Source organism: Lissotriton vulgaris, chromosome 11 (assembly GCF_964263255.1).
Source record: "Lissotriton vulgaris chromosome 11, aLisVul1.2, whole genome shotgun sequence".
Lineage (NCBI taxonomy): Eukaryota > Metazoa > Chordata > Amphibia > Caudata > Salamandridae > Lissotriton > Lissotriton vulgaris.
The window spans coordinates 705692367-705715173 of record NC_141699.1 but is presented as its reverse complement, the minus strand read 5'-3'; the positions used below and the strand labels follow the sequence as shown (position 1 = coordinate 705715173).

General features: G+C 45.8%; 1 protein-coding gene across 1 annotated transcript in view; it reads right to left on the bottom strand.

Moving 5' to 3' along the window:
• The window catches only part of PIK3CB (phosphatidylinositol-4,5-bisphosphate 3-kinase catalytic subunit beta), a 1054351-nt gene that overhangs the window by 219690 nt on the left and 811854 nt on the right, over positions 1-22807 (bottom strand). The window contains exon 16 of the mRNA XM_086943780.1: positions 16449-16548. Coding sequence (XP_086799906.1) covers positions 16449-16548 — 100 coding nt within the window. The remainder of the gene's footprint in view (positions 1-16448; positions 16549-22807) is intronic.

Genomic DNA, 22807 nt, shown 5'->3' with positions numbered 1-22807 from the left:
AAGCACCTTTGTACGATTTGGAGATTATATGGTTCTAAAATTGGCCCATTAGTTACAATACGAGCTTTTTCCAAAGGTTATTTTATGCCATCATCGAGTGACAATGAGGAAGATGGATGTGCAATGTAATGTAATGTATGTGTTCTTGTAAAGCGCACTGCTGCCCTGAGGCGTCGTGGCGCTGTAGACCGCTGGGGAACCCGTCCTGGCTATCCCTGTGAGATGGTCCCTACTGGGTATCTCCAAGGTGAAACCAGGCATCCCCGGCGAATGTGGGGGCGTGTGATGTCAGTCACAGACTGACGTGTGAATGTAGGATTGGCTGCTTGCAAAGAGAAACATTAATCTAAAAAAAATAGCCACACAAAGTAACAACGTTCGTTTGGATATTGTCCTAAAATTACGCTCAAGGTGAATGGTTGCCTTACAACTTTTATTATATACTGCTGCTGACATGGGACTGATCTCTATTAACTACAACTTCAATGCCCATTCTGAAATAGTGAATCAATGCCTGGCATGGTTTCATGGACTTAGCAAACTTTAGACATCGAATGTGTAGCTTCACATTGATGATTACATTCCCCTATTGCACAGCAATTTCGTTGAATTGCTTTTCACTTATAGGAAGCCGTTGAGAAAGGTCTATAAACATTTTTAAAGCATGCCATCATCAAGCACACTAATGGTCTGATGCTGTTTGTTTCACCCATTGTGGTGGTGCCAAAAATGACAGTGGAGGTTCAGTGCATATTTGTGTTGATATGAGACAAGCCAACAAAGCAATCAAAAGAGAAAGACATCCAGGTCCGCACATTGCAGACATGGTCACACAGCTGAAAGGCGCCAAAGTTTTCTCCCGCCTTGAATTGAACAAAGGCTCACCAACAATTTGAACTGGAAGAAAACTGTAGGTACATCACTAATATTCAACTCATGTTTGATTGTTTGGATACAAGAGACTCAGTTGTGGTGTTTCGTCAGCTGCAGAAATCTTTAAAGAGGTCATTCACCGAATAATTCAGCCTACAGTGATGGCAATTAGTGTTTGGGGCTACACAAAAGAAACATGATAGATTATTCACACAAGTATCCAGTCTGCTTGATGATGAAGACAAGTGTGAGTTTCACAAAAACAGAGTTAAATCCTTGGGGCATATTTTCTCTGAAAAGGGATGGATTCCGGACCCCGAAAGGTAGAAGCATTGTTGTCTACTTGTCCTCCGGAGGATGTGACCATGTTGTGATCATTTTAAGCATGGCCAGCTACTGCTCCAGGTACATTTGTGATTTTGTCAGTGTGAGTGCCCCTCAGAGAATTAAAGCGAGATATTTCGTTTGAATGGTCATCCGAATAGGACAGAAGCTTCACAAAAATTAAATATGCATTTGAAAATGCAATTGAAGTTGGCTTACTTTGATCTGAAGTAGCATACAGAGATTGTGGTAGATGCAAGCTGTGAGGTTGGGGGCGGGCTCCTTGCTTACCACAATGGACAGCTCGATGCCCAGACACATTGTGGCCTATGCTACCCAATGTCTAGCTCAGACCGAACGTGCTAATTCACAACCTGAGAAAGAAGGCTTAGCTGTTGAATGGGCATGTGAACACCAGGTGTTTCTGTATGGAAAGCATTTCACCATTATCACGGATCATCAGGCGTTGCTCACCATTTTTTGAGATCCCAAACCTAGGATGCCCATTCACATTGAGAGGTGGAGTGTGTCTGCAGGAGTAGGATTACACTATCGGACACGAACCGCAGACGAATCTAAACCCCACAATCTACTTTTCCTGAGTGCTGCTACAGCAGTATAACATCCAAAGCGGCAGAGGCCTATATCAATGTCATAGCAAGGTCAAGTTAATCTACAGATCTTTCAATTGAACAGATTCTGGCAACTACTAACTCTTTCCATGCTCATGACGGCTCCACGCCAGCATGAGCCACAGGCGGCGGCGGGTGCTCATGACGGCGTGCAGCCGACATCAACTGCTGCTCCGCCCATGCTCTGCCTGCGTAGCACTAATTCCCCGCCTGGGTGGGCAAATGAGTGAGTGGGCGGGGTCATGATGGCTCCACGCCGTCATGAGCATACCCCGCCCGTGACTCATGACGGCATGGAGCCGTCATGAGTAAGGGAGCGCCACACCCACCCCCTAGCCCCGCCCACACCACGGCGAAGAGGTTAATACTGACAAAGACATGCTTAAGCTTAAATAAATGATTGCAATACATTCATGGAAGAAACCTACTCAAACTCCTACAGATGATGTTGAGTACCAGAAATTCAAGAATGTTCAGAAATAACTTTGTTACACATGGTGTCATACTAAGAGGGGCAAGATTAGGTATCCCAGAAAGGCTGAGACAACAAGCTAATGAACTGGCATACGAAGGAGATTACGGTATTGCTGAAACTAAATGAGCCCTCAAGGATCGAGTGTGGTTCCAGCATCTTGATGAACAAGTTGAAAAGGAGCTAAAAGCTTGTCATCTCGCTCTGTTGCACGTGAGGTGGCCGCACGCTTTAATTCATTCTGGATAGAATTGGTGTCTTTGACCCTGTCAGTAGCACACAGGAGCGCAGGGCAAATGTTTCACAAACTAGTGCACCCTGGGAGATGTAACCCTGGTTGGCATCTATTGATCAATCTGGCCAGCGTGCCTGAGAAGAATGACATGTGACAGGGCTGTGTTAATGACATGGGGTTAGGTGGCAACTTATCAGGGCCACACTAGCCACCGTTAAAAGCCTTTCCAGGGGCAGGAAAAAAGGTTTTTAATGGACTTTAGGCAAAGTTTTAAGTAGGATGAAAAAACTGGGTGTCTCTCAAAGGGACGTGGCCGATGTAATTAAGGGAGTGACTTAAAAACAGCTATTTTGCTTTTTCTGTCACTTCATTCAGACAAACAACAAGTAACATTACACATACAACAAGCCGGTGCTATTGCCTGTGTCAATGCTAGTTAGTTGCATAAGATAAATAAGCAACTATGGCTTTGTTGTTTATAATAGTGAAAATGCTTCAATTCGGAAAGAATGAGACTGTGAAATAACTATAACAAATCTTTTAGAAGTTACATCAAAGGTAATGAAGGGTGACACTGCTGAAGTGAAGATACACCGTATTTTTTTCATCCTGATGGTGAGGGCAAAAATGGAGAGCCCAATAGGAACCCGTCTCAGCACCTGCGTTTTATAGAACTGACGGAGCTGAGCACCAATAAGACCCCGTCCAATTAAAGCCCTGACTTTAGGGAGGAGTTGAGCCCTCGAACTGTGAACGGGAGAGCGGAGTAAGACATAAGGTAACTTGTCCCAGCCACTGCTGCACCACTACAGCTCCCAGCACCCCTCCACCATCTCTTCCCCTCATGTGATGATTACAAGAATGTTTTACAATGAGTGTAAAGAGCGTTCAACTCTGAGGATAATGTATTAACAGTTCATTAGTTCTAAGTATTTTTAATTGCATTCTGAGGCTTCCAGTTCTGAATTTATAAATCAGGACTACAAATCCCAGAATGCAAAGAGAAAAACCTGGACTGCATGAGCTCCTCCCACACGGATCTGGGACACATGAGGGCCTCAGGCTGTGCTACATTTGCAGCTAAACTGATTGTCACCAGGTAATCAGTACCCCAGCCTTGTATTTTCTTTTCGCTGCCCTGTGCTTTGTGTGCCCTGCGGCCCTGGTTCACTTCATCCACACATCATTGCCTCAAGTCTCCCAACAAAAATGGTACCTCATGTGTGTGAGTAGGCCTAGTGCCCTTGTTATAAAACAGCCCAAAAAACAACATGGATAGATCCAATGTTTCCACTCAAAACAGAACTGTTTTTATGTTGAGCCTGGGCAGCTCGTGCGCTGATCTCGGAGCCATGCTGTATTGGAGTATAGAATAGAAGCCTGCCCACTCTCCCCTCATACTTGTCCTTGGCTTGTGTCATTGTCCTTTATAAATGCTGGCTTCTGGTTCGTTAATAGGCTTGTTAGTCCCTCCTTAGTACCGCATTGTCTACATCCGTAACCTCCCATGAGGACTGGCCCTTTAACACGGGGAGTGTTTTTTAGTCTGTAAGCACTGTTTTCTTGAATGAGTTTCAGCTACTGCATGCACAACATGTTTTCCTGCAGCATTCAGCATGCCATGCATGCTTTTACTTTAAGCAGCCTGTGAATGGTGGATGCTTCTATGACTAGGTCTCGCATTTACAAGAGTTGGAGGTATTGGCACTGTACATGACAATGCCTTTTATTTATGTGTTAACAAAACAAATAAAAGGCATTGTCATTTACAATGCAAATAGCTTAAACTCTCGCGAAAGCAAGACCTATTGCAATGCCAATGCTTGTTTTTTACTATATTTCGGTTTAATGAATGCTCACTTCATTAAATTGGATTTTCAATTTTTCTTCTTCTTACCTCATTGCTCTCTTTCTCAATTATATGGCATTGTAAATATACACGGTCTAAATGAGTGCATACTGGCTCTGATGAAGCAACCTGTTGTCGTGAAAAAACATGTTGGACCATGTCCACTAAATTGATGAATAATGAATACAATTTTTTTTAAACCTTCCTTCATTCCATTCTGAAGGTTTATTGTACGAATCTGAAAACCTAAAAACTCAGTCTTTTATAAATCAGCCATCCACCACATATCAATGAACAATAAAACTAATTAGTTGTTAACGCGCAAACTCCAAGCAGGTGTAGATTATCAAGGTTTGAGTGTAAAATTCTACCATGCTATTGGGATAACAGATGATCACAAAGTAGAACCTGAAGTGGAGGCCAGGACTCAGCCAAAAACGTGGAATACCAGGCTCTCTAAGCCAGTCCGGGGCTTTCTGAGTGAGCTGTGCTCTCAGTCCTGTGAGACTTTTCAGCACCTCTGGTATTTATGGCAGAGGTGAAAAGCAATACAGGAGGCCTACATCCCACAAAAGGTGGAACCAGTCACATGGAGAGCTGCAAGAGGGAAACCTTAGAGTAAAAAACACACGGGTAAAGATTGTTCACTGAGGTGGCAGGAAAGTTACAGAGTCACACTATGCAAAAATGTCTTGGAACACCTCTGAAAGCATATGCCACAGCAAGAAGACTCATTCTTGAATTTTAATTCCCTGATGTTGAGGGATCCCACTAGATGATTGACAACTACAAAAACCCTGTGAAGTGCCAAACATTGCCATCATCTTAAAGCTTTTAGACAGATGGCACCTGACCACTCCACAATGCTTGTTTCAGTACTACATGGCAGATATGTCGTCCGATAGCACCTGCACCACCTCATTGCAGAAAAGACATGAGACATTTCAAGTTTTCATGATGGCGCTGCTCCACCGCAGGCCAGAGGCCTCTGATCTCCATCTTATCCAGATAACCTACCCTGGAATGATGTGTCCATTAGCACCATAACGTCTGAAAGAGGTATTTACAATGGGCTGCCACAGGTCATACTAGCACACACCATCCTCCACAAACCATGTTTTTAGACCAGCTGAAATGAGCTTGAATTCAAGAACCAGTCATACAGGTGTAGGAATGTTTTGCTGACTAAGATCTGCCACAACCACTGACATTGCCTTTGTAAAGACCTAAGGAACAAATATAATGCCAAAAGGCAGTATGATGTACTACAAGTTCTCTGAACAGACCACAAAGTGGCAAAGTTTGCTGTAGGGCAGGTAAATCCAATAATAGCTTCTAATGGACCAGACACACCATCCAATCCTAGTGGTCCAAGGCTAGCAGAACCAGTGCCACAGTCATCAACTTAACTAGATTCACGAAAATAAGTTCAATAAATTAGAGGTTTATGATAGGGCTCAAGTTCATGCCCTTCTTGGGAAGTAGGAAGTGAAGTGAATCACAAGCCATTCCTCAATTTGCCTCAGATACAAGCATGATAGCCCCCTTTGAAGCAACAAACATTTCTTTGGAAAGGGCACTGGTGTGGACTCCCAACGTTTGAGAAAAGACAGGAGGGAATGTGCGAAGCAGTGTCTAGAAAGGTAAAATGCATAATAAGCTTCCACAACTTGGAGTACTCGTAGGCCAGAGTGCCAGAGTAGGCAGTTCCTTATCTAGCCCTCAGCTGGTCCCAAATGCCCATTTAAAGGCAAAGTAAAGGGGTTTTAAGTGATGTCTTGATACAAACAGGAAGAGGATTCATGCTGCTGCTATTTTCGACCACTTCTCTTCATGTAGTGTCAAGAAAAGCCTGCTTGTTGCTGGTTGAGCTGTCAACGATAGTCAAGACACCTACAATACACTGGAACTTCCTCTACTGAAGGTAGAATTAGCAGGCTGTGGGGAACAATTCCAAGGAGCAAGCTGTACTTCTGCTGTTGCTGAAAAGCTTTAGAGTTGCTTCAGCTTTTTCTCTAAAAAGTCTAGATACATTGTGTTAGAAAATAGGAATTGCTCTCTTTGTTTTATCAAGGTTTATGTGAGTACCTAAAAGATATAGTGTCGCAGGTAGTAGATCCCCCGGATGATTGTGCTGCATTTATCGATTTGGTAGTCAAGTTGAACCATAGGTTGTCCGAAAGGCGTAGTGAACAGAATTGATTTCAGGGAGGGTATGTCAAACCAGAGGTAAAACATTCTGGGGAACAAAAGGCTGCTCCTGAACCTATGGAGATAGGGGGGGTAAAGAGGACCGTTGTCTAATGAGGAAAAGAAAAGAAGGAGAAATGGTAATCTATGCTTGTATTGTGGCCAAGGGGGTCATTATGCTCGTGAGTGTACCGTAAAACCATCAAGTGCCATTGGGAGGAAGGAGGTGGCATGCATTGAACAGGTAGGGGAATCCCCGATTGTGGAGGATTGTCTTATGTCCTATGAAGTGTCAGGTGCCGTGGAACGGATTTCAAGGCATTTCCTTATTTCCGCCTGTTTGGTGATTTCGGATAGCAATAGAGCAACAGTGTCTGTATTACTGGATTCAGGCGCGACTGGTAATTTTATTGATATCTCTTTGGCTGAGGAATTACTGATACCTTGTGCTTATAAGGAACAGCCTGAACCTGTTCGGGCGATTGATGGAACAGAATTAACGTCAGGGTCCATAACACGACAACCTGAACCGTTGTGTTTACTTTGTGATAATGGACACTCTTGAGTCCATCTGTTTTGATTACAATGATGCCCCGTCCTTTGGTGTAGTTTTAGAAGTACCGTGGCTTCAGACGCACAATCCGAAGATTGATTGGTTCAGGCGTACGGTAACTCATCTTAAACATTGTTATCAGGATTCTACCAATTGGGTATCGCCATTAACTTGCGCAGTGGGTGACGTTGTGATTGTGCCCTCCCCTTATGCTGCGTTTGGAGAGTTATTTGATGAGGGCAACGCTAAGGGCCTTCCTCCTCATCGCCCGTATGACTGTAAGATCGATCTTATACCTGGTGCTACTTTGCCATGTAGCCGCATCTATGCACTTTCAGGGCCAGAGGAGTTGCACTTGAAGGAGTACATAGATTAAATGTTGGCTAAAGGGTTCATTCGTCCATCTTCCTCGCCAGGGTCTTCCGCCATCTTTTTTATACCGAAAAAGGAGGGTACATGTGTGGACTACCGTGCTCTTAATAAGGTAACGGTGAAGAATAAGTATCCTCTCCCATTAATTTCAGTGTTGTTAGATCAATTAAAGAAAGCTACCATATTCACAAAATTGGACCTGCGAGGAGCATATCATCTCATCCGAATTCGCACTGGGGATGAATGGAAAACTGCTTTTAAAACTAAGTTTGGTTTGTTTGAGTACTGCGTTATGCCTTTTGGTTTGTGTAATGCTCCGGCAGCCTTTCAGGTTTTCATTAATGAGGTTTTAAGGGAATATTTAGATGTCACTGTTATTGTCTATATCGATGACATTTTGATATTTTCTTAAACTATTCATGAACATGAATCCCATGTGACTCAGGTATTACAAAGATTGAAAGATCATCAATTGTTTGTAAAATTAGAGAAGTGTCAGTTTCATGCCTCCAAGGTGGATTTTTTGGGGTTCATTGTGTCCGAGAGAGGAATTCAGATGGATCCAAAAAAGGTGGAATCAATTGTTACTTGGCCAGTACCATCCAATTTCAGGGACATACAGGTCTTGTTGGGATTTGCAAATTTTTATAGGCGGTTTGTTTCACATTTCTCTGATATAGTGGCACCTATGACTTCATTGTTGAAGAAAGGGGTTCCTTTTGTCTGGTCACAAGCCGCTTTCCAACTATTGATTGGGAAATTTACATCTGCGCCAGTACTGGTGCATCCCGATTCTGCCCTTCCTTTCTATGTTGAGACGGATGCTTCATAATGTGCAGTAGGAGGGGTACTGTCACAGAGAGACATAGAAACTGGATTTATGCACCCAATAGCATTCTTTTTAAAGACATTGTTGCCTGCTGAGTGCAATTATACAGTGGCTGATAGGGAGTTACTTGCTATTAAGTTGTCATTCGAGGAATGGAGACACTACCTTTGGGGGGCTAGGCATCCTGTCACTATCTACACGGACCATAAAAATCTGGAGTTTTTTCGGTCCGCCAGGGCTTTGACTCCTCGTCAAATGTGGTGGGTCCTTTTCTTCAACAAATATGATTTAATTATCACCTATAGACCTGCGGCTCAACCGGTGAAATCAGATGCATTGTCCCGCATTCATGTGGATCCTAAAGAGGATGGACCTGTAAAGGATATACGACCTATGATAGAGGCTGGAAGGGTCTTGGGAGTCACTTCTGCAGATGAATTTACATCTTCTGTGAAGGATAGATTGAGCAAGATTGATTTGGATCCTTGGCTTACCCAACCACATATTCTGGTCAAAGATGGATTATTGTACCATGATGGACGGTTGTTTATTTCCCCCGAATTAAGAGAATCAGTTATGCAGTGGTGCCATTCATCTGCATTGGTGGCACATCCTGGAGTGCAGAAAACTAAGGAGTTGTGCTTACGGTGGTTTTGGTGGGATACACTGGCGCAGGATATTCAGGGATTTGTTATGTCTTGCCCAGTTTGTGTCACTAGTAAGTTATTGCATTCTAAGCCTTCTGGCTTATTACGACCCTTAGCAGTACCTCCGGGTCCATGGCATACCGTAAGTATGGACTTTGTGACTGATCTCCCTTCTGTTTCTGGGTTTATCGCTATATTGGTGGTGGTGGATTTATTCACTAAAATGGCACATTTTATCCCTCTACCTAAACTTCCAACAGCAAAGGAAATTGCAACTGTGTTTATTGGGTCAGTGGTGAGGATGCATGGGTTACCATCAGCAGTGGTGACAGATAGGGGCGCTCAGTTTGTCTCTCATTTTTGTACGGAACTCTGTTCTCTGTTAAAAACAGAGATACGGATGTCTTCAGCTTATCATCCGCAGTCTGATGGGCAGACTGCGCGCACTAATCAGACCATGGAACAATATCTGAGATGTCTAGTGTCTTCTCTTTCTTATGATTGGGTCTTTCCTCTTCCTCTCGCTGAATTTGCATATAACAGTCTGCATTCTGCCCTAGGAATGACGCCTTTCTATTGTTCAATGGGTTATTATCCTAAGGCCATATCCATCCAGCCCACGGGGCATGTACCAGCTATAGATGATATGTGTAAACAGATGAGTGGCATTTGGGACATTGCTCAAAAGAGGCTACAGGAGGCCAAAGACGACATGAACGGGCAGGCTGATAAACATCGGGCCCGAGCTCCTTCGTATGTAGTGGGGGATTTGGTATGGCTGGCAACTAAGAACCTTAGGATTCAGGGGTCCCGAAAGCTACAGCCCGCTATGTGGGTCCTTTTTCTATCATCAAGGTTATTTACCCTGTAGCTATAACATTTGAGTTACCAGAGGAGTATAAGGATCACCCTGTGTTTCATACATCCCCCCTTCAGACATTGCCACCGCCCCCGCCTTATGTTTTATGGTCAAGAGGAGTTCGAGGTTAACGCCATACTTGATTCAAGACGTAGGAGGGGCAAATTATTCTACTTAGTGGATTGGAAGGGATACACCCCTGAGGAACGGACTTGGGAACCAGCCGGTGGGGGAAACATCACTTACAACGCATTCATTACAACGCACTACCATTACAACGCAACCATTACAACGCAAACCATTACAACGCATTGCGCTGGGGGGCGCTCTAGGATAGGGAATATATTTAATTTACTATCCAACACCTTCCCTACTATCCACGGGGACTGGAGTTGGAATAGTAAATTAAATAATTCACTATCCAGCGCATAAAAGCACTATGCGTTGTAATGGTATGCGATGTAAAAACCGCGTTGTAACAGCAGGCGTTGTAATAGACTGCGTTGTAACGTCACCAATCCAGCTGGTGGTGTCCATGCCCCCAGGTTGGTACGTTTGTTTCATGTACATCAACCAACGAAACCACGTCCTGTAGGAAGGCCTTTGGGGGGAGGTACTGTTAGAAAATAGGAATTGCCCTGTCCTCTTTCCATGGCCATGTAATTATGATCACATGACTTACCTTGACCTTGCAGCCCTTCAAAAGCAGCGTGATGGCATCCAATCACTGCTTGGTTTCTTCGAATGTCGGAGTTTCATTCCTGGGCCTGGGTGTTTAGTTCCTGTTTCTAATGTGCTGGTTCCTCCTGCTCTTCCGAGGCTCACGGGCTTGTGAGCCTTGTGATTTTTTGTACCGGAGCTTGATTCCTTACCACTTTGTTTTCCTGTTTGGATTCCCTTTTCCAACGAGACTGTGTGCGTTTCCTGTAAAGGCGTTTTCTACCTTTCCCGATCCCTCCCTGCCTTCCTGAACTTCCCTGCCTTCCCGGTCGGAGCCTCTGGTGAATTATACGCGGCTGCGTGTTGTTCGGCTCCGCTTTACTTCCTGGTTCTTTTCTTGCTTATCCACATAGTTGTGTGGAATTTGGGCGCTTACACGAAGCCCGGTTTGTGTGGTGTATGGCGGCTTTGCTGACCGCGTTAAGAACCTTAAATATTGATTGTTCAGCTCGTGCTCGAGCTGGGTTTTTTTTACGTCGTTTGAAAAGACTTTTTCCCCCGATTTTTGCCCCAATACTTTCCTGTGACTATCAACTTGCTCAAAAGGGATCCTTGACGGAAGATACACCATCCTGGGCTATTACAATAATCATGGAGGTAAGGAGGTTGTGTTTTCTTTTGTTGTGCATGGTCATGGAAATGGGCACATTACAGAGTTATTCATTTAGGACCCCTATGTGTGTGGAGTAATATTGTGCTCCTTAATTTTAGGCACTGTTGCTGGGTGGTGTCCTATTGTGAGCTGAGATGAGCGTATCCCTTGAGCAGAAGGTGTCCTGTTTTTGATTTTTCCCACCCTCTCACTGTGCCCAGTTGATTTGCACCTTGTGTCATTCTGGTGTGCGTCACTTGGGTGGAGGTAGTGGACTGGGCTTATCCTCGTTCCCGCAGTGTATTGGGCAAAGTGAGGTGGTGAATCCAGACACATTGAAGGGCATATCCATCAATTATGTCTGGATGTTTTCCGAACTGCAGGGGAGCTAATCCAAGTGTGCAGCCTGATGATGACCCTAGTGCCCATACCCCAAGTGAGCAAGCCATTGGTGTTGAGGTCAGAACATAAAATCTGTCTTGACCCATTTTCAGGTAGTGTTGTAGTAATCTCACATGCTTATTGTCTGAAGGTGTGAATGTAGAGGCAGTCTGCATTCAAAGAACAGAGTCAGACCACCAAAAGCAAACGTTTCTGTCCAGTGCCAGTCCATTATTTCCCATCCTGAAAAGCTGCAGAAAAAGTTATGGCTCACCTTGAAGTAAAGGCTTGTACACAAGGCTTCCCAGAGTGGGATGTAGTATCAAACTTGGGAATCGCCATGCCCTTCTATGGTGACTAGTGATGGGATGCTGCTGGTTAAGAAAATGGGTCTGACAAGCCTGACATCCTCGTTTGGATTTTAGGTCCAGAAGAAGCAGGAATCATCTTCAGCGTGGCCTCTCTGAAAGCCTCAAATTGCTGCTGTGTCATCAATGGCCTAGGGAATTAGAGGCTCATTGGGTCCAGGTTTGGCAAGAGGCCCAAATCGGAAGGTAAAGCAGGGGTTTAGTATCTGGAACAGTGGCTTTGAGCTCTCTCAAGAGGTTGGGAGGAGTTTGGATTTTAAAAATAATTGTTTACTTTTCAAATGCTACTTCGCCAACTTGCCCCTAGTCTTCACCTTCAACTTACCTGTGCAATGTGGACCAGGACTGACCTTGTGACTTCTATTGTGTTTGAACACCACTTTTTTGTGCTCAGCAACGTAGATCTTGGCTTCTTGTTCCCGGATGGCTTCAGAATGCATTCGGATAATCTGCCACAAGACTTTACATCCAGAAGCACAACAGTCAGCCATTGTGCAGATCAGCAAGAGACATCGTCATCCAGAACGTGTGACACAGCTTGAAAACTGCTGTGTCCAGGGGTGACATCCTTACACACTAAACATTTTTTTACATTGGAAAGACTTTGGTAAATAAGGAAATTGGTAGGAACAGAGCTCTAGATTTAGTCCAAAGGGTTAAGGGAGAAAAGTTATTGACGGCTCACAAGGTTGGCGTCTATCAATCAGAATTTATTGCTTGTGAATCATCACCCCAGAGGGTATTCAGGAGCTAAGGTCTTGCTGATGTCATTCGAAAAGCCAGGTCTCGAGTCCCCTTCCGATTTCCACGAGAGAAGGCAATTGGAGTAGGTCATACCAGGCCTTGGCGACAGGGTAGGAGAAGAAATTACCTCTGCTGTGGCTTTGGCAAATGCATGTGGGGTGGTCTAGGAAGGCAGAGCACAGGTGTAAGGCATGTTGGTGGAAATGGAGGTATGCTGGTCCCTGGACGTGGAGAGTCTTGCAAGCTTGTCAGCATCTGGAACTGGCATCTCTTCTGGACAGGGAGCAAATGGAGGTCCCGGAGTTGGGGGTTGTCGAGGGTATGTTTGGGGAGGTTAAGGATGATTCTGGGTGCTGTGTTCTGTATAGTCTTGAGTCTCTTGAGGAGCTGGGCAGTTATTCCAGCCTAGAGTGTTGTCCAGATGGCTGATGACGAGGGATTGAGTCACGGTTTTTCTGGTCTTGACGGCAATCCATCGGAAGATTTTTTTGAGCATGCGGAGCGCGTGGAAGCAGGCAGAGATTGCGATGACCTTGCACGTTTATTGTGAGTTTGCTGTCAAGGATGATTCAGAGGTGGTGGGCATGGTCTGTTGGTGTAGGTCCAAGTTTGGGGGGCCACCAGGAGTTGACCCACGGGGAAATGTCCTTCCCAAAAAATCAGCACTTCCCTCTTTTCCATGTTGTGCTTCAGGCAGTTGGTCCTCATCCAGTTGGCGACACTCATGAAGGCGCTGCCTAAGTTTGTTTTGTTGGTGGAGGGGTCTTCCATGAGCGAGAGGATGAGTTTGGTGTTGTCTGGATAGGATGTTGAGTCCGTGGGTTCTGATGATGTCGGCCAAGTGTGTCATGTAGGTGTTGAACAGGGTGGGGCTAAGGGACCATCCTTGGGGTACGCCACAGATGATGCTCTTGGGTCCTGAGGTGAAGCGTGGTAGGCAGATTTGCTGGGTTCGTCCTTTGAGGAAGGATGCAATTCATTTGAGGACATCTCCCTGGACACCAACATGGTGGAGTCTTTGGATGAGGGTGTGGTGGGATACGATGTCAAATGCTGCTGAGAGGTTGAGGAGGATCAGGCTGCTTCGCCCCAGTAGAGGCGGTTTCTGATGTTGTTGATTGCGGCGATCAGGGTGGTATTAGGGCTGTGGTTTGTATGGAAGCCGGACTGGGAGGCGTCAAGCAGGTTGTTTCTTTCTAGGTGTTCGGTGAGCTGGTGGTTGATGACCTTCTCAAGGACCCTGGAGGTAAATGAAAGCAGCAAGCTGGTCAGTAACGTTTGTCAGTGGAAGGTTTCTTCAGGAGGGGTTCTGACCTCTGCGTTTTTCCATCTGTCGGGGAAGGCAGCCCTGGTGATGGATGCGCTGAGAATAGAGAAGTTAAGCTTGAATATCCTTGTTTCCGAAATTGGAGAAGTATTGGGTTCAGGGGTCTAAGGGTGCCCCAGAGTGGATGAAGGTGTTCTGTGTAGTGAGTGGATTTCATGCGGTGAACAGATGGCTGGTGTCCGATGGTCAGAGGAGGCTGCATAAGTTGGTGGGTTAGATATCCAAGTTGTTGTAAATGGTAGATATCTTGTTGTGGAAGCAGTTCAACAGTCTGTCGCAGCTCCTGGGAAGGGCAGACCATGCTCTAGGTAGCTAACAGGCTGGAGTACTCGGACAGTGTTGAAGAGTTCCTTAATGTGGTTGGTGATTGCTTTGATGCAACATGCAGGGCATGTTTTTTCTGTCCTTAATGCATTGGTGGTATATGTTGGGAGCTGGCTTGAAGGTGCATCGGTCTGTGGGGTCTCTGATGGTGCGTTATCTTACTAGTCACTTGCAGCTGCGTTTGATGGTATGGAGTTCTGGTGAATACCAGCTGGCTTGTATTGTGGCCCTACTGGTTTTGGCTGGCTTCATGGGGGGAGACTGTTGGCACTGTTGGGATCTAGGTGGAGAAGTTTTCGATGGGCTGTTCCAGGTTGGTTTGGTTGTCAGGCTTGGTGGTGTTGACGGCATCTGTCCACTGGGTCTCTATTACTTTGTTCCAGCTGCAGTGGGCGGAGCTTGGGGGTGTGGTGATGTCCGAGCAGCCTGTGATGGTGAAGTGGACTATGGCATGGTCAGTTCAGGTGAGTTCTGTGATATGGCTGTACTTGACTGTCGGTGAATATGAAGATCGGGTCCAGAGTATGTCCTGTGCTGTGTGTGAGGTTGGTGACCTGTTAGGTGAGGCTGATGTTGCTCATGCTTTCCAGGTGATTGGTGGAGTTGTCGTCTTTGGGGTCGAAGTTGAGGTCACTGAAGAAGATATAGTGCTTGGAGTCTATGGTTAGAGGGATGATGAATTTGGTGATGGGGTCGCAGAAGCCAACTCGTGTTCCTGGGGGCATGTAGGCATGGGCGCCTACGATGGCTGCCCTGGTATCTGTTTGAAGTTGAACATTGAGGGGTTCCATAATCTAAGTGGTGTCATCTTCGGTAGTGATGCAGCAATGAGCTTCCTAGCGGATGACGGTGATGCCTCCTCCATGTTCATAGGTGCAATCCTGGTGTATCATCTTGTAGCTGCCAGATGCTGCAGTGGCGATGTTGGGGGTTGAGCCAGGTCTCAGTGATTAAGATCACACTGGGAGCGAGGGTGGTGGTAGTGTCCCAGATTGCTGTGGTGTGTTTGGAGAGGGACCGGGCGTTGACCAAGATGCACTGAAGGTGTTACAGGGTGTTTGTGGTCTGTGAAGGGGGTGTGGCAGGGGGTTCCTATGCAGGCAGGAGGTCCTGTGTTGCATGTGAAGTGGCAAAAGACTCCTTCCGTCAATCGGGGAGAAGTGATGCAGCAGTTGTTGCGGTGTCTGGGGTCCAGGGCCAGGAGCTCAGTGGTGGAGTATTAGTGGGTGACCAGAGGGTCAGGGTTCCTGGCGCTGGGCACGATTCATTTGTGGTCAGGCACAAACAGGCTTATGCAGCTGTGTCTTACGGCCCAGAGGGGGAAAGAATTGCACTAGAGATCGAGAACACCACCTTCCAGCGCTTATGAGCGGTTACAGAAAAAAATAGAAAAAAAAGATGTGTCTGGAGAGATTAACAAGGTGAGTACTTTCAATTTAGACATATCCATCAGAATGGACTGAAGATTATTACTGGACAAGGCAACTGTAGCCTTGATTTTCCCCTGGCCCAGGACGGTTCAATTTTTTAATTGAATCCTTCTGTCTACCAGCTGCAAATTGTGCAAAGCTCGACTGTTCATAGATTTAGTAGAACCTATCTGTCGACATTTCCTTTTATGGGGTCGTTAAGTCATTAGTAGAACATCCATTTCTAAGTTTGTAGAAATGTTTGTTTGAGTGAATAGGATAGGTGTGCATGTGTTTGAGTATGAGTGGAGTGGGGGACCGATTGGAAGAATTATTTTTGGGGGGAATTTGATTAGCAAGTGTTGTATGTGGAAATAGCATGCTTTTAAAAGCCACAATAAATTCTTTCAAATTCTCATAAATTATGTCAACAGTGATGCATTCAGTGATGCCATCAACCATATAATACCATAAACTGAGTTCTCAATTGTCACTGGTGAGGTCCTCAGCAATGCATTACATGGAAGACTAACTTCTGAAACAACTTTACAACTCATCTAATTAAACAACTGTGCATAGTACGTTTACAGTGACAATCTGACGAATGCTAATCTGTGTTCCACTTACCCAATCTACACTAAACTAAGCAAAGAAGTGGATGATTTTTAACTTTACACAATAGGACTAGGCATTAAGATGAACAAATCATTCTCTAGCAACTACAACATAACATTTAAATGGTTTTTACCTGTTTTGAAAGAACCTTCATATGTTCAATGTTTCCCCGGCAGTAAGCTTCAAGTATTAAACCAAACTGAACCGAAGTAGAAGGGATATGCATTTCGGACCTATACATGGAAATATTAAACAGTAAGAGAACGGCTGTGTTATTTAGGCAGTTAAAAGAACATAAGCAGCCATCTAATGTATTATTCTTCATTAATTCATATTCAGATAGTAACTAACAATGTTCTCTATCTGGACAATAACTCAGATTATGTTCTTGTATAGTTACTGACCTTTAGTAATACTCGTTCTAACAGATACTCTAATCAGCTGCAAATTCTCCACCTTTAAAATATCCCAGACCACCAGTCTAGATCTGGAGAATTCTCCCAGCAAGGACTCCTGTGCTCCTACGTGTGGCTCTGTGTGGGTCTGCAACAACCATACATTGTCTCATTAGTGAAGGAGCAGAACTGCATAGAGGTGCCACCCCTGCAGGCTGAAGTCAGTTTCTTAATCTTTCTCCATATGTGAGTTAAGACACAGATCACTTAATCAAATGGTTTGTGATGAATTCTAAATTGGGAACTTTTTAAGATATGCAGAGTATTTCTTTGAAAAATGGAGAGGAGGAAAGGTGGTGAGGAATCTGCATTTAGAGTATCCACCAGATGTTAAGTAACTTGTCTTTCTGATGTATACTTCTAACTTTGCATTTTTTAAATTCTATTTACAAATTCATCAGCAGAAAAAACAAAACTATAAGCCCATCAATATTATGCAGTTTATCATTAACACGTGTGTGTGTGTATATATATATATGTATATATATATTCACTGAAAAAACCATAGGTTTCACACACGTTATAGTTAGGAATTAGCATTTTAAAAACATTTGAAATTCACTGAATGTTATGAGTGATGTAATATGTGACGTCATCAGCAGTGCATTGCGGGCGCGTTAGTTCTAGTTAGCTTAACTAAGTAACTGAGTAAAATGACCAGCTAACTATAACTGGTGTGAAACCTATGGTTTTTTCAGTGAATTTCAAAGGTTTTTAAAATGCTAATTCCCAACTATAACGTGTGTGAAACCTATGTTTTTTTCAGTAAATTTCAAAAGGTTTCTAAATGCTAATTCCCAACTATAACGTGGCTGAAACCTATGGTTTTTTAAGTGAATTTCAAAGGTTTTTTAAATGCTAATTACTAACTATAACGTGGCTGAAACCTATGGTTTTTTAAGTGAATTTCAAAGGTTTTTTAAATTATAATTTTCAAATGTAATAATGGTTATATTTTTATACTGATTTACTACATTATTATAAATTATTTATTTTTAGATATATTATTTTTTAATTACATATTTTTAATATAAATTAACAAAAAAAACTTTTTTAAACCTCTCTGCAACGCAGCCTCCGGGCGCGTTTGCAGAGGGAGAACTAATTCCCCTTGCATACTAGGGGTCCATGGGGACCAACTAGCCCACCTGGAACCTCCAGTATGCACCAGGGGGCTGCATCGCAGAGAGGTGTATTGAGGCCACACTCTTTTTACACCTCTCTGCAACGCAGTCCCCGGGCGTGTTTGCAGAGGGGGAACTAATTCCCCTTGCATACTGGGGGTCCCTGGGGGCCAACTGGCCCACCTGGAACCTCCAGTATGCGCCAGTGGGATGCATTGCTTTGCCCCGAGCAGCAGCGGTCCCTGGGGCAGAGTGGGGGATTGGGGACCCCCCACACTTCTTTATCACTAGGCCCTCATGAATTGATCCCCCCCCCGTGGGGGTTATTTAAAAAGAAAAACGACCGGGTTTTTTTTCTACACGTTTGTTTTTCTGCTTTCTTGTGCCTCGATCTACCTAGCATAAGATGGATGCCAACGCTTCCTGGTTAGAAGTGTTGATAGACAATGAGCATGCTGCTTTCTCGGGAAGGCATGCTGATTGGCTGCCACCGTCTGTCAACACCCCAAACCAGGAAGTGTTGGCAGCCATCTTGTGCCTCCGTAGAACCAAGGCACAAGAAAGCAGTAAAACAAAGGTGGAAAACACGCAAAGGGGGCAGGGTAGAAGCACCCTGACCCCATAGGCCTGCTCAGGGGGTCCCACAAGGACCCAAAATTACGGGGTACGCGCACCGTACGCGTACCTCCGCTTAGGTAGCGTACGGAGCGCGTACCCCGCGAATTTTCAACAAAAAAAATGTTGGGGCCTGGGGGGTCCTTGTGGGACACCCTAAGCAGGCCTAGGGGTCAGGGTGCTTCTGCCCTGCACCCTTTTTGAGTTCTACACCTTTGTTTTTCTGCTTTCCTGTGCCTCAGTCTACCGAGGCACAAGATGGCTATATATATATATATATATATATATATATATATATATATATATAAATAGATATATCTCCAACAAACATCTCCTCTGAAGAAAAGAATGAGGGCCACAGCAGGGGTACACATAGAGGCAACTTTATTGCAAGCTTGGCGAATGCATTTCGGCTTCAGGTAAGCGTTCTTCAGCGCCAGATGATTGCAGGAGCAAATGAGCACACTTGTGGTTAGCTTTTATTAAAAGTGTCCTGCCTTTAACACATAGGTTGCTGCCTGCTCCGCCCCTCAGCATGTGCATAGGTTCACCTGCTGCATGCCATTAGAACGCAGGCGAACTACCATACCCAGAATGCAATATGGTTTCCAGGTAGGTCTCGGCGGAGATCTTCCTCGGCAAACAGAGCACCACAGAGTTTGATAAATGCCGCTCTCTGCATGCAAACAAAGCCCCCTCAAGTCCCCAACCACAACCACTAATGCCACGGAGTCCAAATAGCGGGGGCAAGTGTGAAAGTTCACCTCGCCCAGCGAGGTGCCGGATAGCCCCTACACCGCTGCTGTCTTCCTGGCCAGGGGGTGGGTCTCAGCCATTCCAGACACCTGGACAGTCCCAATTTTCACGGAAGTGAAAGAACCAGCCGGTCTGATTCCTCTTGACGTTGCGGGGGCCCCCAAGCGCGCCACTGGAAATCGCGCTAACAATATCCAACAAACATCTCCTCCGAAGAAAAGAATGAGGGCCACAGCGGGGGAACACAAAGAGGCAACTTTATTGCAAGCTTGGCGAATGCATTTCGGCTTCAGGTAAGCCTTCTTCAGCGCCAGATGATTGCAGGAGCAAATGAGCACACTTGTGGTTAGCTGTTATTAAAAGTGTCCTGTCTTCAACACATTGGTTGCTGCCTGCTCCGCTTCTCAGCAAGTGCATAGGTTCACCTGCTGCATGCCATTAGAACGCAGGCGAACTACCATACCCAGAATGCAATATGGTTTCCAGGTAGGTCTCAGTTTCGGCGGAGAGGTTCCATGGCAAACAGGGCACCAATATATATATATATATATATATATATATATATATATATATATATATATATATATATATATATATATATATATATATATTGCTATATTTCTTAAAGTTAATCTGCTAGAGATCAGCATTCCAATATTTTCCAAACCGTGTGTAAGAGGCATGGGTTGTGTAATTCGTAGTATTCAAACACAGACAGGAGTCCGTTATTTAGATGGAAAATCTATTAGTGGAGTCTGAGATTCCTTAAGGTGGCCATGTGATGTATTAAATTTGGCTAATGAAGTTTCGATCCGGTGACTGTAGGAGATTGTGTTCCACCACTGGAATAAACAGAGGGATGGAAGCACAAGTTACTTACCTTCGGTAACAATATATCTGTAAGAAACAGTAGTTGGTGTTAGATTCCTTACCTTAGAATATCCCCAGGGGTCAGACTGGATCCGGAAAGTTTTGCGTAGCAGTACCCCGTGTGTCGGTAGGTGTCGTCTGCGGCTCCGCGTCGGTCGTCGGCATCGTGATCGCCGGGATGACGTCGGAGTATTTAGACGCTGCCCTCGCGCGATGACGTCAGTTCTTGTACATAGCTTTCTGCGCCAGGAACGCAGAGCCATGCCAGAGACAGACACTGGTGCCAAGAAACTAGGGCCCTCAAAGGGAGATACCTTAACCCTAGATATCGGTTCTCAGAACGGGGAGGATGGGTGGGGCAGTACGGAATCTATCACTAACTACTGTTTCTTACAGATCTATTGTTACCGAAGGTAAGTAACTTGTGTATCTGAAAGAAACAGGTTAGTGTTAGATTCCTTACCTTAGAATAGATACCCCAGCAATACCAACCCCGGTGGTGGGTCTGCGAACCAAGATTACGCTAGAAAGTCCTGGAGCATGGAACAGCCGAAAAAGCCATCTCTCCGGACTTGGCTGTCCAGGCAGTAGTGTATAGCAAACGTGTGAAGCGAGGCCCACGTAGCTACCTGACAGATGTCCTGCAAGGGGACTCCTCGACCCAGGGCAGTTGTAGCCACCGTGGCCTGAGTGGGATGGGCCTTCAGCCCAACAGGGGGCTCCTTTCTAGGAGTAACAGACCTTGATGCACAACACAAGACCCACCGAGAGATGGTTTGTTTGTGCACCGCCCGTCCCTTCCTGGCGGCCACGTACCCAACAAAGAGCTGGTTGTCCAACCGGAACTGGCGTGTGCGATCTAGGTAGAAGGACAGTGCACGTTTTGGGTCCATTCGGTGGAGCCTCTCTTCCTCCTTCGAAGGATGCGGAGGCGGAAAGAAGGTGGGCAAGGTGATGGACGCCCGATGTGAAAGGCCATAACCACTTTGGGCAGGTACGAAGGACGAGTTTTTAAAACAACTTTGTCCGGATGAACAGAAAGGAAAGGAGGCTTAGAAGAAAAAGCCTGGAGCTCATTCACTCTCCTGGCAGAGGTGATGGCAACCAGGAATGCAGTTTGAAGAGTCAGAAGACGAAGAGGGCAATTGTGAAGTGGCTCGAAAGGAGCGCACATCAGATAGGTCAGAACAAGGTTCAAGTCCAACTGAGGCATCACGAAAGGAACAGGAGGAAACATGTGTGTGATGCCTTTCAAGAATCTATTTAAAACAGGGGACTTGAAAAGAGAAGGCTGATCAGGAAGCCTCAAAACGGCTGAAATGGCAGAGAGGTAGCCCTTGATAGTGCCCAGAGCAGAGCCCTGCTGGGCAAGAGAAAGGAGGAAGAAAAGAACCTCAGAAAGGGGGGCAGAGAGTGGATCCACAGCCTTTGCTGTGCACCATGCCACAAATTTGTTCCACCTGCAGGCATATACCGATTTCGTGGAGGGACGTCTAGCTGCCAGAATCACCTCACAGACTTCAGGAGGCAAGTCAAATGGCCTCAACTGCCGCCGCTCCATCTCCACGCATGGAGGTGGAGGATGGACAGTTTCGGGTGGAGGACCGTCCCCTGCTGCTGCGACAGAAGGTCCTCCTGAAGAGGCAGACAAATCGGGGTATCGACTGACATGCTGAGTAGTTCGGGATACCAATATCTTCATGCCAAGTCTGGAGCCACAAGGATGACTTTGGCCCGGTCTTCTTCAGCACTCTGGGCAGAAGTAGTATAGGCGGAAAGGCGTACATCAGACCGCAACTCCACTCACGACGAAAAGCGTCTCCGAGCGAGTGCCACCTTGGAAATTCCAACGCGCAGAACTGATGAAATTGCACGTTCTCTTCGGTGGTGAATAGATCTAACCAAGGCTCTCTCCACTGCTGAAAGAGGCCTTGCGCCACGTCAGAGTTCAGACGCCATTCGTGATCCATCATGCACCAGCGGCTGAGTTCGTCCACCCTGACGTGCAGGGAACCTACCAGGTGTTGAACCACCAGGCTGGCGCCCTGGTGTTCCAGCCATTGCCAGAGGCACAGAGCCTACTGACAAAGGGTCCACGACCCCACCCCACCCTGTTTGTTGTAGTACCACATGGCGGTGGTGTTGTCCGTGAACACCTGCACTACACTTCCCCGGACAAGGGAAGGAATGCCTTCAGTGCAAGTCTGATCGCCTGCAGCTCCAGAAGGTTGATGTGGAGCCAGGACTCTGCCAGTGGCCCTGAGGCCTCTGATCTCCCTCTCTCCCATGTGGCCCCCCCATCCCAGGAGGGACGCATCAGACACCACTACATGCTCCGGTTGGGTAAGGGAGAGCGATCTGCCGCTGACCCAATCGCGGTTTGTGAGCCGCCACTGAAACTGTCTTGCAGTGCCCTCCGAGATCGGGACAAGGTCGGACAGGTTGCCCTGATGCTGTGCCCACTGAAACTTCAGGTCCCACTGCAGAGCCCGCATCCACCACCGGGCGTGATGCACCAGAAGGATGCAGAAGGCCATCAGCCACAGGAGCCACAGCGTCAACCTGATCGAGACTCGGGATAAAGGCTGAAAGATTGGAATCCGATCCTGAATATCCTGAACCAGCTGTTCGGGGGGGATAAACCCAAAACTGCGCGGAGTCCAGAACCGCTC